The 14,841-nt window shown below is 42.4% G+C and overlaps 2 protein-coding genes across 5 annotated transcripts in view; one reads left to right on the top strand and one right to left on the bottom strand.

Annotated features, from left to right (window-relative positions):
• LOC145349023 (queuine/queuosine transporter SLC35F2-like) overlaps positions 1-1,359 on the top strand; it is a 50,072-nt gene extending 48,713 nt beyond the window's left edge. Inside the window, exon 7 of the mRNA XM_080197252.1 lies at positions 1,016-1,359. Coding sequence (XP_080053378.1) covers positions 1,016-1,174 — 159 coding nt within the window. The 3' untranslated portion in view covers positions 1,175-1,359. The remainder of the gene's footprint in view (positions 1-1,015) is intronic.
• kbtbd3 (kelch repeat and BTB (POZ) domain containing 3) overlaps positions 1-14,841 on the bottom strand; it is a 151,062-nt gene that overhangs the window by 27,733 nt on the left and 108,488 nt on the right. Inside the window, exon 7 of one of the 4 annotated variants that reach the window (XM_080197241.1) lies at positions 13,118-13,565. The exons of 2 other annotated variants lie outside the window; for them this stretch is intronic. In XM_080197241.1, the coding sequence (XP_080053367.1) occupies positions 13,435-13,565 (131 nt within the window). In that variant the 3' untranslated portion in view covers positions 13,118-13,434. Of the gene's footprint in view, positions 1-13,117; positions 13,566-14,841 lie in introns of those variants that run through there. One more of the 4 variants, XM_080197244.1, reaches the window with a different exon arrangement.

Genomic DNA, 14,841 nt, shown 5'->3' with positions numbered 1-14,841 from the left:
ATAGATGATCTGGAGGAGGGGGCTGAGTGTAGGGTGACGAAATTTGCAGATGACACGAAGATGAGCGGAAAAGCAAATTGCGTGGAGGGTGTGGAAAGTCTGCAGAGGGATCTGGATAGGCTGAGCGAGTGGGCGAGGACCTGGCAGATGGAGTATAATGTTAGCAAGTGTGAGGTTATCCACTTTGGCAGAAATAATTGTAGGAGGGATTACTATTTAAACGGCGAAAAGCTGCAGCATGCGACAGTGCAGAGGGACCTGGGGGTCCTTGTGCCTGAGTCGCAAAAACCCAGTCTGCAGGTGCAGCAGGTGATCAAGAAGGCAAATGGAATGTTGGCCTTTATAGCGAGGGGGATAGAATATAAAAGCAGGGAGGTCTTGCTGCAACTGTACAGGGCACTGGTGAGGCCGCAGCTGGAGTACTGTGTGCAGTTTTGATTGCTGCACTTGCGCAAGGATATATTGGCTTTGGAGGGAGTGCAGAGGAGGTTCACCAGGCTGATACCAGAGATGAGGGGGTTGGACTATGAAGAGAGACTAAATAGACTGGGTTTGTACTCGTTGGAGTTTAGAAGGATGAGGGGGGATCTTATAGAGACATATAAGATAATGAAAGGGATGGATAGGGCAGAGGTAGAGAGATTCTTCCCGCTTAGAAAGGATAGCAGGACTAGAGGGCACAGCCTCAAGATAAGGGGGGGCAGTTTAGATCGGAGTTGAGGAGGAACTTCTTCACTCAGTGGTGAATCTCTGGAATTCTCTGCCCGTTGAAGTGGTGGAGGCTACCTCGCTAAATATATTTAAGTCACGGGTGGATAGGTTTTTGACAGACAAGGGAATTAAGGGTTATGGGGAGAAAGCAGGAAAGTGGAACTGAGCTACTTCAGATCAGCCATGATCTTATTGAATGGCGGGGAATGCTCGAAGGGCTAGATGGCCTACTCCTGCTCCTATTTCTTATGTTCTTATGTTCTTATGATGGCGTGATTCACACTCCCTGGATTTTTTTTGGCAGAGTGTTATAGAATTTGGGGAGAAAACTGACTGGTTTACTGGAGGGAAAGATGCTGATTTTCTCACCGGAAACAATACTCAGCCATTTTTTGGTAGGATTTTGCCTGATGTTTTTATTCTTTTCTATGCTTTTAGAAATGATTATACAAGACAATATTAATAGTCCCTTGGGCAAATGTGAGTTAATTAAGAAAGTTAGCATGAATTTGTTAAGGGAATGTTGTAACTTGATTGTGTTTTTTGATGAGAAAATGGCGAGTGTTGATGAGGGTAATGCAGTCAATGTGGTACATGGACTTCCAAAAGGTATTTGATACAAGGCCAAACAACAGACCTGTGAGCAAAGGTGATGGAATAAAAGGGGGAGTGGCAATATGGCTACAAGATTGGCCAAGTGACAGGAAAGTTGGGGTTAATGGATGTTCTTTCGACTGGAGAAAGGTTCACAGCAGAGTTCCTCAGGCTTTTCCTGGTATTTATTAATGACCTAGACCTGATGTGTACAGGATGCAATTTCAAAATTTGCAGACTTTCAAAACCTGGAAGGATTGTGAAATGTTAGGAAGATAGTGTAGAAGTTCAAATGGGTTAATGGAATAGGCAGATAAGTGACAGATGAAATTTAATTCAGAGAAATATGAAATGACTCATTTTGGTAGCAAGAATGAGGAAAAACAATATAAAGGGTACAACATTAAACAAAATACAAGCTGAGCAGAGAGACCTGAGTGTGTATGTGTGTGTATCATTAAAAGCAACGGGGTGAATGAGAAAGCAATTAAGCATACAGTACCCTGGACTGTATCAATAAGAATACAAGAGCAAGGAATTTGTGTTAAACCTTCATTAAACACTGGGTTGGCCTCAAATAGAGTATTACATCCTGTTCTGGACATCACAATTTAATAAGGAGGTGTAGACATTAGAGAAAGTGGAGAAAAGCTTCACAAAAATGGTTCCAGGGATGAGGAACAATGCAGATCGATTGGAGAAGTTGGTTGTGTTCTCTTTGGAGAAGAGAAGGTTAAGAGGAGATTTGATAGAGGTATTCAAAATCATGAGGGGTCTGGACAGAATAGGTAGGGAGAAACTGCTCCCATTAGTGAAGGATCAAGAAGCAGAGGGCATAGATTTGAAGTAATTGACTACAGACAAAATGGCGACATGAGGTAAAATATTTCCATCGAGCAAATGTTAGTATCTGGAATGTGCTGCCAGTGGGTGTAGTGGAGGCAGGTTCCATCGAGGCATTCAAGGGGACTTTGGACTTTATCTGAAAAGGAATGGAGCAGGGATACAGGGAGAAAGTGGGAGAAGGTGAAACTTGGTGAGTTGCTCCTTCAGAGAACCAGTACAGGCATGACAGGCCAAATGGCCCCCTTCTGTGTGTAAACATTCTATGATTCTACAATGGTGATTTGGCAGCTGAGGCCATTATTAAATTTAAAAGTATTTAAAGTTACGGAGCGGGTGCCTTAAAATGGAGCCATCCTCTCTATCTGACTCTGAGCTGGAGGGCCTTTTACTGACCCTCCAGTTTCGGAAAACTGCTCACTGTCCTTAATTGGACGATGGTCACTGAATGATATCTTGGGGAAAATCACTGCCAGGTTATCCTTTCCTGCACAGTGTGGGGTCAAACTCCCTTTTGACCACAACATCAAGGTCCTAATCCAAACCCCAAAATTCCTGCCCATGGAAATTGGGTACAGCCATTAATCTGATAATTAGACAACAGGGGAAAATTCAGGTACAAGTATGACACTTGTGAAATGTATCCTTGGTGTAATAAATGTTTATTAATGTATCTCAAATGATGCTGTTTCTCTAGGGGGCAGCATGACATCAGTTTAGATATATATCCGTGACATCAAGAAACAAAAACTGCAGAAAATAATCAAGAAAGGCGTCTATCTCCAATCCATTTAACACAAAGGACAGCTCTACATAATATGGTTTTCATACTTACAATTCCTACAGTGCAGAAGGAGACCATTTGGCCCATCGAGTCTGCACTGACCACTATCCCACCCAGGCCCTATTCCCAAAACCCCATACATTTCCCCTGCTAATCCCCCCCCTCAGGGTTAATTTAACAAGGCCAATCCACCTAACCTGCACATTTTTGGACTGGGAGGAAACCAGAATAGCCGGTGGAAACCCACGCATGACAGGGGGAGATCATTTCAAATATGAATGCAAAAGAGAGATATTTTTGCTTTCTAAAATCTTTGAAAAAATTAATGCACTTAAAATGATGAGGTGCAATTTTTTTCTTATGGGGCTTTGGATCACAGTGAGGAACGTCAGCATGAGGAGAGAGTTTTATGCAAAGTGTGTTATAAATAAACCTTCCAAAATAGCAAAACAATAAAAGTCTTATTCCTGAGCTGCTTCTTTACATATGCTGAATCTTGAAGATGGAACCCCAGTTTTTAGATGATGGAAACAGATTGAAACCACTGGAAACAGATGGCACACCTTTCTGAGGCATGTTTACCTGCAGAAATATATTTCCAATTATTTTAGAAGTTGTAAGAGACAGCATCCATTAATTATAATCTGTGGACTCTGACTACCCAACAGCAGGGAAACATTGCAGGTGGAGAATAATATGCAAGTGGTTCACAGAAGGAATCCAGGCTCTGTGATGCAGTGCCAGGGCCTCTGGTCAAGGTGGTAGACAGGAATGGAAGATCCTGTTTCCTTGGGAAGGCCCTCCATGCGACACCACCAGAAGGGATTGCTGAGGAAGCGATGCCAGGAGCTTGGGTACCAGATTATGGATGCAAATTTGAGATCTCACGATTAAGAATTCTACCTCTCAGATCCATTACTCGCTCTCCAACCCATCACCTGCAATCTCACTATTGCAATCACTTGCGTTCTGTGCTTCCCTCACTTTCCAATCTTCACCAATCTAAACACTTGATTAGACACTCTCGCCATTGGTGCAACTCTCACTTTCCCACACCTCCCATTTTCCACATGACGCAGGAACTATTTTATTACGACAGGCATATTCTCTAATATGATGACAAGACTGTGGCTAATATAATTTCTTTTTTTTTGCAGGAAGAGAACACAGGTGATCTGCAATAGAGACCAAACCATGCTGCAAATCATTTGTCCTGTGGGTGAAAATGTGCCAGTGATCATGAGAAGGATCATACTGCGATGAGTGGCAATTCTGGGAAAGTTGTATTGCTTGCCTTTTCTTCCCCCTTATTCCATCTCTCCCAACGCAATCTGGATGATAAACTGCAGCAGTTTTCAATGCAGCTCTCTATTGTCGCACCAAAAATTGATTCTCTTCCCTCCCTTTCTTGTCAGGCACTGAAAATGTGGATATTCCTTTGCGATGGCCAGAAACAAAAAGAATGCTGACACCAGCCAATGGCTGAGGAATGACCCTGAGAAGTTAACCTTGTGGATGTAGGTTTTCTGCTAAAATTGCAGGTGAGATATCACTTTGTTTAAGGGCTGTGCATCATTAATTGCTAATCTATGCAAATCTTACAGGAAGTTATTAGAGAGACTTAAATGGAAAAGTGGGATCTACACAAGCAGTCACATAACAGCTGGTGCATCTGAAAAAAATTGGAGGAACTGCCAACTTTAACAATGTTTTAATATTTGGAATCAAGTCTTCTGGCCGGAGCCGGGAGGTTGGAATTGGATAGGAATGGTTCCTGTCCAAAACTGCTGGAACAGGAGTGGTGCAATCACATTGTTGCGGTTATACTACAAACCTCAGCATGAAGTGCAGGAACTGATATGTTCGTAGATTATGGGAAGTTATAAAAACAACAGGGTTGTTGTGATGGGTGATTTTAATTTCCCCAAATAGACTAGGATTCCTCTAGTGCCAGGGGCTTGGATGGGGCAGAGTTTGTTCAGTGTGCCAAAAGTGCTTTTGAGGCAATATGTAGATAGTCCAACTCAGGAAGGGCTATTTTAGGCCTAGTTCTGGGAAACAAGCCGAGACAGGTGATTGATGTCTCAGTGGGGGACCATTTTGGGAACAGTGATCATAGTTCTATAAGTTTCAAGATACTTGTAGAAAAGAATAGAAGTAGTCCCACAGTGAAAGTACTAAACTGGGGGAAGGCTTACTGTGACAGTACTAGGCAGGAACTAGGAAATGTAGACTGCGGGGGGCAACTGTCTGAGGATAAACCCACATCTGATATGTGGGAATCTTTTAAAAATCAGTCATTAACAATTCAGGACAAGTATGTCCTTGTAAAAATGAAGGATAAAGATGGCAAGATTCAGGATGATAAGAGAGATTGTGAGCTTAGTGAAAAAGTATGAGGCTTATATCAATTTCAGGAAATTGAAAATGGATAAGGCTCTTAAGGAAAAAAAAGATAGTAGGAAAGGACTTAAACAGGGACTTAGGAGGGCAAAAAGGGGCCATGAAATGTTCTTGGCAGGCAAGATTCAGAAGAATCCCAGGGCTTTTTATGCATATAGAAGGAACAATAGGATAGCTAAGGAAAAGGTAGGTCCACTTAAGGACAGCGGAGGGAATTTGTGCGTGGAGCCAGGTAAGGTCCTTAACAAATACTTTGCATCAGTATTCACAAAGGAGAAGGATGTGATGGACGGTGAATGTAGATATTCTAGAACACGTTGAGATAAAAAAAAGGCATCGGAGGTTTTGAAAAACGTTAAGGTGGACAAGTCCTCAAGGCCAGATAGAGTCTATCCCAAGATACTGAGAGATGAGAAAGAAATTGCTGAAGGCCTTGTCCAAAATTTTTATATCTTCTTTAGCTATGGGTGAGGTACCAGAGGATTGAAGAGTAACTAACATTGTTCCTCTGTTTAAGAAGGGCAGAAGAGACAATCTGGGAAGTTACAGACATTTGAACCTTACATCAGTGATGCGAAAATTGTTGGGGAAGATTCTTAGGGATAGGATGTACACACATCTGGAAGACACTAGGCTTATTAGTGACAGGCAGCTTGGTTTTGAGAAGGAGAGGTCATGTCTCATAAACTTGATTAAGTTCTTTGAGGAAGTGACGAGAAAAATTGACCAGAGCAGGGCAGTAGATACTGTATACATGGACTTTAGTAAAGCTTTTGATAAGGATCAACTAGCGAAAATAAAATATTAGACTAGAAAGACATCTCTGTTGGCACAGACTTAGTGGGCCGAAGGGCCTGTTCCTGTGCTGTACTCTTTTTTGTTCTTTCCTGGCTACGCTGGAGTCCAATAACTTGCATTGTAACCTCCTTGAGGGTGTGTAATGCCTTTATACCACTTAATTCTAATGTAAGTGCACAAGAGCCTGCAATAGTTGAATTAAAAATTAACAATAATAAATCTTGTCAGACAAAAAAAGCACTAACTGCACTGATAATTGAATGGACATCAAGTAATGAGAATGTTGGTAAGGAATCTGTGTAAAGAAATATGGTCATTGTAAGGACTTGTAAGCGTAAAATAATTATCTTCCTATAAATAAAAATTAAAGAATTTAAAAGGATTGATTTATTTTTAAAAAAAGACAAATGCAGTTCATAAGCCTAATGACACATCCTGCCATGTACAGACTTGAGTCTTCTTAACAGCAATGAAAACCCACTCTGGCACAAAGACACAGCCAAAAACTTGCACACAAATTCACCTTTTTTCTAACATCAGGAGGGCAGCACAATGTAGGAATTGATAAGGAGACCACACATCTAAGAATTCTTCCAGCCCAGAATTATGTAATAATCTTAAAACACTAAAGTAATGACAATGACTGAGGTAAATATTTTGACAACCACAATCCTCACAAGTGTAGCTTCCCTCAAATCAAACAGGCCCATAACTTTACGATAAACCAACAGTTACGTAAATCTTCGAAGAATAAGAGAGGTCCCTCAGGAGAAATTAATTGTGATCAAAGCCAAATTCAGAACAGAAAGAGGCTGAACCTAATGACAATTAGGAGACCGCTTCTGGACATAAGAAATTAATTATGCAGCCCAAGACACACTGAGTAGGTGCCTCTCGCTAAGGGATTCAGGTACAGCATTCGCTTAACACTTTATCGTCGTTAGTGAAATGGTGTCTGTATATCCGTTGCCACTTCAATTTAATGGAGCTTCCCATAGACCTCATCTCCTGTGGCCTGTCTGCTCAGAAAACCTTTGACAACACCAGGTTTTAGTCCAACCGATTTATTTGATAGTAAACGCACAAGCTTTCGGGTGGACTAAAATCTGGTGTTGTCAGACTTTTTACTGTGTTTACCCCAGTCCAACGCCGGCACATCCACATCAAGAAAACCTTTCCCCAGTGCTTTTCCTTTTGCCGTCAGTGTCTCTGCCCCTGCTCCTCAGCCTCGCCTCCTGCCCTCTGTCTGTGCCTTAAGCCCCAGGTCTGCTGTTCTTTTCCTGACTCTGCCGGTGCTGAATTCCCACTGAAATACACTCCTCCATCTAGTGGCTAGTTCCAATATTTCTGAGGCTTCAGCTGAAAACTGCACCAACCAATGTCTGTCACTCGGTGGAGCCTGGTCATTTACAGCACTGTACTCTACTGTATGGTGTATTTTTTTAATTGAATATTGAATATTTTTATATCTTGTGATGAATGCACACTGCTGCACATGTACGGTACAGTATTTCAACTTCTACATTGGTGTTTGCTGGACGAGTAATAAAGAACAAAGAACAAAAACAGCCCAGGAAACAGGCCCTTCGGCTCAACGAGCCCGCGCTGCCATTTTAACATCACCAGTCCCCCCCTCCACCCATGACCCTTATCTATTGTTTTATGGCAATCCACATTGAGGGAAACTAATTTAGGGACAATTTATTAGATTGTCTAATAAAGAAAGATTAAGGAAGATTGGAAAACGGCTAATGTTACACCGTTGTTTAAGAAGGGTGGCAGGCAAAAGGCGGGGAATTATAGGCCGGTTAGTTTAACGTCTGTTGTAGGTAAAATGTTAGAATCCGTCATCAAGGAGGAAATAGCGAGGCATCTTGAGGGGAATTGCTTGATAGAGCAGACACAGCACAGTTTCGTTAAGGGGAAGTCGTGTCTGACGAATTTATTGGAGTTCTATAGGGATGTGTCTAGGGCGGTGGATAGAGGAGAGCCGGTGGATGTGGTCTTTCTTGATTTTCAGAAGGCATTTGACAAGGTACCTCACAAGAGGTTATTGCAGAAGGTAAGGGGGCATGGAGTTGGGGGTAGGGTGTTAGCGTGGATAGAGGATTGGCTGTCAAATAGGAGGCAGAGAGTGGGGGTTAATGGGTGCTATTCGGATTGGCGGTTGGTGACTAGTGGAGTGCCCCAGCGGTCGGTGCTGGGGCCTCAACTATTTACCATTGATATAGATGATCTGGAGGAGGGAACCGAGTGTACGGTGTCGAAATTTGCTGATGACACCAAGATTGGTGGAACGGCAAATTGCGCGGAGGGTGTGGAGAGTCTGCAGAAGGATCTAGATAGGCTGGGCGAATGGGCCAGGAAATGGCAAATGGAATTTAATGTTGGCAAGTGCGAGGTGGTCCACTTTGGTAGGAATAATGGTAGGAAGGACTATTACTCATGTGGCGAAAAACTGTAGCAGGCGATGGTGCAGAGGGACCTCGGGGTCCTTGTGCATGAGTCGCAAAAACCCAGCCTGCAGGTGCAGCAGGTGGTCAGGAAGGCTAATGGGATGCTGGCCTTCATAGCGAGGGGGATTGAATATAAAAGTAGGGAGGTCTTGCTGCAGCTGTATAGGGCATTGGTGAGGCCGCAGCTGGAGTACTGTGTGCACTTTTGGGCGCCGCACTTACGTAAGGATATTTTGGCCTTGGAGGGAGTGCAGAGGAGGTTTACTAGGCTGATACCGGAGTTGAGGGGGTTGAGCTATGAGGAGAGGCTGAATAAACTAGGCTTGTACTCGTTAGAGTTTAGAAGAATGAGGGGAGATCTCATTGAGACGTATAAGATGATGAATGGGATGGATAGGATAGAGGTGGAGAGACTCTTCCCGCTCAGAAAGGACAGTAGGACTAGGGGGCATAGCCTCAAGATAAAGGGGGGTGGTTTAGAACGGAGCTGAGGAGGAACTTCTTCACTCAAAGGGTGGTGAATCTCTGGAATTCTCTGCCTGTTGAAGTGGTGGAGGCTGCCTCGCTAAATATTTTTAAGACGCGGGTTGATGGGTTTTTGATAAGAGAGGGGATTAAGGGTTATGGGGAGAGGGCGGGAATGTGGAACTGAGCCACGACAGATCAGCCATGATCTTATTGAATGGCGGGGCAGGCTCGAAGGGCTAGATGGCCCACTCCTGCTCCTATTTCTTATGTTCTTATTACTTCCACATCTTTGGGGTGTGGGAGGAAACTGGAGCACCCGGTGAAAACCCACGCAAGCACAGGGAGAATGCGCAAACCCCCACAGACACTGGCCCAAATCCATGTGTCTGCACAGCAAACGGTGATAGTCACTGAGCTGTCGTGTTGCCCAGCATCTGGTCCAGTTTAAGCACACACTAACGACATGAAGCATTAGGCCACTCTCGAACATTCAAGAGCAGCCCAAGTACGACCCATCGCGTGTATGCCCCTCGTTGGACAACAAGGCGGTCCGACTTAAAACCTGTGAATTAAAAGAGAAAAACATTATTATCATACCATATCCTTTTACGTTACCAGGGACGTCCCAACGCTAATGAACCTTATTTAAAACAATCTACTATATCCTCCCATCTCCAACCCACTCATGAGCCTGTCTAAGTTAAACAACTCCAGCGTGCCTGCCTCCACCACCTTACTTGGCAGAGCATTCCATACCCCTACGATCCTCTGTGTGAAAAACCTCCCTCTAATATCTGTGTTATACCTCTCCTTAAACCCATGGCCCCTCGTACTGTGTGTCTCTAACATAGGAAATAGCTTACCTCTGTTTACTCTATCTATACCCTTCATAATCTTATATGCCTTTATTAGACCCCCCTCAGTCGCCGTCTTTCAAGGGAAAACAGCCCCAATTTGCTCAATCTTTCCTCATAACCCAGTCCTTCCATACCAGGCAACATCCTGGTAAACCTCCTCTGCACCCTCTCCAGAGTCTCCACGTCCTTCCGGTAGTAAGGTGACCAGAACTGGACGCAGTGCTCTAAATGCGGCCTAACCAATGTTCTATACAACTGCAACATTAGACTCCAGCTCTTATATTCTATACCCCTTCCTATAAAGGCTAACGTACCATAGGCTTTCTTCACAACCTTCTCCACTAGTACTGCCACCTTCAAAGACTTGTGCACTTGCACCCCCAGGTCTTGCTGCGTTTCTATACTCTTTATAGGCTTACCCTTTATCATATAACTCCCCCCTACATTATTCCGGCCAAAATGCATCACCTCACATTTATCCGGATTAAACTCCATTCCTACCCTTTTTAAACAACGGTACCACGTTTGCTATCCTCCAGTCCTCTGGGACCTCACCTGTGTCCAAAGAGTAATGTCTGAAGGAACCTAACTCTGGCTTTAACCTTGATTGCTATGGAAACTTCTGATTCACTTAAAGTCATTTTACTTAATCAGGTACACAATCACAACTTTAAATGAGGGCCTCCTGTAAATGTTATTTTAATATTTGATGGCTATCCTGTTTAAAATATGTTTACTGTTACAACTGAAATTTAAAACAAGATTCTTTACTAAGATTGCATTTTCCCTCTTTTTCCCAGAATCTATTTAATGTTACAATTTACTATTTCCACAATGACTTTGAATTGGATGTTTGGTTCTTTAATAAACCTTTACATATTCTTTTAAGAATTTATATTGTCTCACATAGTCTTTTGCATTGCTAACTTAAGAACTTGACTCTGTATTTCCTGTGGTGAGGGAGTACACAACAGAAGAATTTTGCTTGGTTCTTAATGATATCATGGACTATAGTCTGGCTTTAATTTACTAACATGGGGCGGTACGGTGACACAATGATTAGCATTTTTGCTTCACAGTGCCAGGGACCCAGGTTTGATTCTTAGCTTGGGTTCCCGTCTGTACAGAATTTGCCTGTACCTGCATGGGTTTTATCCGGGTGCTCCGGTTTCGTCCCACAGTCTGAAAGACATGCTTATTCGGTGCATTGACTGAACAGATGTTGGCGACGAGGGGAATTTCACTGTAGCTTCATTGCAGTGTTAATGCAAGCCTTACTTGTGATTAATAAATAAATAAATCTGGAAGATGGCTCTTGTCCTCTGGGGAAGGATAGATCATCTGTCCTTCAGACCCATTTAAGCATCTTTGAGGATTTGCTTTTCTCTATCCAAAGTTGCGAGGAATTATCCAAGAAGTACTCCTGATCTGGGATTGTCTGCAAAGGGAACTAGGATTATAATGTCAGGGGAATGATTGCCTGCAGGAAAGTCCAGATATACACTGTTAAACAAATGCAAATTACATCACTGATGAGGGCGGAGACAATCGAGCAGGGAAATCCTGCCAGCGTAAAAGCCATTTTGGGACTCTTATTTGACTCTTCATCCCCTCCCCCATTTCCACCCCGTGAAAACAGGAATGGAAAATCTACCCCACCGTTCTAAATCACGATTATGTGCAATTTGGAGGGGAGCTTGCAAATGCTGGTGTTCCCATATACCTGTTGTCTTTTTCCTTCCAGGTGGTAGAGGTTGTGGCTTTGGAAAGCGTTGTCAATGGAATTTTGGTGACTTGCTGCATTAGATCTTACAGATGATACACACTGCTGTCACTGTGTGCTGTGGTTGAGGGAGTGAATGTTTAAGGTGCTGCCCTAGGGTGCTGATAGAGAAGGATGCTTTATTCTTGATGGTGTTCAACTTCTTGAATGTTATTGACTAGATATCAAGTTTTTCCCTCCCTCCTTTTCTGAACAGTGATGTAACATTCGCAGCCCTCAAGCCCTCTATCATTGTACCCATATCTAATGAGAATTGAAAGATTGTGGTCAGAGTATCTGCTATCTCTAGCCCAGCTTCTCTCACACACATTGAATGTACTCCACCTGGATTGGGTGGTTCATTGACTTTGAGTGATGCCAGCCAATTTAATGGCACTTTCTATTTTTGTCTGATCCAACATCACTGTTTTCTGTTCCTCTGCTGTGACATTAACTTCATCCCTTTCTTTTGTGAAGACAAAAGTATTCAGTTAATACATAGTCATAGATTCATACAGTGGAGAAAAGGCCCTTTAGCCCATCAAATCCACACTGACAGTAACTACCACAAACGTCACACTAATCCCCTTTTCCTGCACTTGTCCCATATCCTTGATGTTTCAATGTGCCCATTCAAATACTTTTGAAAGGTTCTAAGAATACCGGCTTCCACTATCTTTTCAGACAGTACATTCCAGGTTCCCACCACCCTCTGAATGAAAAAACTTTTTCTCAAATCCACTCTGTATCTCTTACCGCTTACCTAAAACTATGCCCCATTGTGATTAACCCCCTCCACCCAATGTCACACCCTCTGCTCCACAAGGTTTTGTATTTTGTCCCTAAGTGGCCCACAATTCATTTAACTATCTGATGTGTGTAAAATATTTCTGAGTTCCCTTTTATGTTACTCTCTACTTGAATAACCTCTGCCTTGAAATACATGCTGTCACTTTTGATGTGTTACCTTTGAGTTAACAGCAGCAGACCATCTATTCTTGAGTTATTGAACAAACAGCTGACAAGCATACAAATTAGTAATAAATATAGTTTTTATTTATTTTATTGCAGGTTGGGAGTTAGTGATTGAGGTATTATAATGAATATTCAAAATGATTCACTATGAAGCAGAAGGCTGAGGAATCCAGTTTCAGCTCCATGGGTCACCCATGCTTGCTTGCTTCTCATTCTGAGAAAGTCCTGTCAGTTCTTAGCTAGGCTGCCAATCAAGCATCCTGTGGAAAGTGCTCCATTTTTGTCTAAAGGTAAATGCCAACCACTCTTGTTCAAACTGTGCAATTCTTGTCTAAAACTGACTAAGATCAGAATCAGTCTCTCAAAAGTCTGCACTGCTGACAATTTGGGCTTCAAAACAGGAATGGACTGTGTCACGAGAAAGAGGGACAGAAAACAGGAGAAATTATGTAAAAAAAAAAATTAACTTTTCAAAATTTATGTAACAAACATTTTGATTTTTATGGTATGAGTTATCAACAGTGAAGTTTTTAATTCTGCAGCTGCAAATGTTACAGGAAGTAAAACACCCTTTCAAATTGAATTCATTTCAAATGGATATAAATGATAAAAAAAATTGGCAGATTCTTTTCAAAAGCATGGTAAAGTAAACAGATGAAGAAATTTATTGTTACGCATTGGAATAAATAACCTGTCATATCAGTAGGGTCTTTGACCCCGGGGATTATCTTAAACTATGTTGGTAAGGATTTGGCAGCAACATCAGAATGTAGTTCTGGAAGATTACTGAATCATGCATTTCATCCATACAGACGGGGTAGATATGATAGTTTCCTTCCCTTTCATTTCTTGGTCAGTTATCTCTTCAGATGCCAGTGAATTCAAACTGTTTCTGTTATTCTCAAGCAAGGCAGCTATAAGTATACAAGAACATATTTTAGAAGCTGAACTTATTTGCATGCTGGTTTTGGCTAACTATGAATGATCTATACCATCAATTCAGCAACAGTAACCATAACCAGCTTGTAAAACACTTAATAGATCCATGCACATTTTTTTAGGTACACTAAAACATGCATTTCTTTTAAAGTGTCATCATTGTATTGCTTTGCAAAATGACTAGTTAACCACCATCAGCTGCTTCATCAATGACCTTCCTTCCATCATAAAGTCAGAAGTGGGGAAATATGTTCAGCACCATTCGCAACTGCTCAGATACTAAAGCCGTCCATGTCCAAATGCAACAAGATCTGGACAATATTCAAGCTTGGGCTGACAAGTAGTTAGTAACATTCACGCCACACAAATGTCAGGCAATGACCGTCTCCAGCAAGAGATAATCGCGCTTTGATATTGAATGGCTTTATCATCACTGAACTACCAAGATCCTGGGGGTTACCACTGACCAGAAACTGAACTGAACTAGCCATATGGCAGCACACTGGTTAGCACTGGTGCCTCACAGTGCCAGGGACTTGGGTTTGATTCCCAGCTTGGGTCACTGTCTGTGTAGAGTTTGTACATTTTCCCCTTGTCTGCATGGATTTCCTTCAGGTGCTCCAGTTTCTTCCCACAATCCAAAGATGTGTGGGTTAGGTGGATTGGCCATGCTAAATTGCCCCTTAGTGTCAGGGGGACTAGCTCGAGTAAATGCGTGGGTTATGAGGGTGGGATTGTGATCGGTGCAGACTTGATGAGCTGAATGGCTTACTTCTACATTGTAGGATTCTCTGATTCTATGATATATACATTGTGGCTACAAAGAGCACATCAGAGGCTAAGAAGCTTGTTGTGAGCACCTCATTGCCTGTCACCCTCTACAAAGTAATGTCTGGAGTGTGATGAATTACTCTTCACTTGCCTGGATGAGTGCAACATCATCAACACTCAAAAAGCTCGACAACATCCAGAACAAAGCAGGCTGCTTGATTCACAAATATTCACCCCTCCACCACCAACATACAACAGCTCAAGTCAACTTGTAGATCTAAGGAAATATCTTGTGTTTTCAATGAGTTAGGCAATCTGCTAAGGGTATTCAATAACCATCAAATTACCTGGCTTACGGCATACGGCACTTAGCTCAGAAAAATTCTGTCAAACAGGTGTGAAACAAATGGTTTTCTCATCTGTTTTTCCAGCAAAGTATAAACTCACATAACTTACTTTGCTGGAAAAACAGACAAGAAA

This window comes from Carcharhinus amblyrhynchos, chromosome 10 (genome assembly GCF_965287045.1).
Source record: "Carcharhinus amblyrhynchos chromosome 10, sCarAmb.v2.hapA, whole genome shotgun sequence".
NCBI lineage: Eukaryota > Metazoa > Chordata > Chondrichthyes > Carcharhiniformes > Carcharhinidae > Carcharhinus > Carcharhinus amblyrhynchos.
The sequence above is the reverse complement of the archived record's forward strand: the minus strand, read 5'-3'. Positions and strand labels throughout refer to the sequence as shown.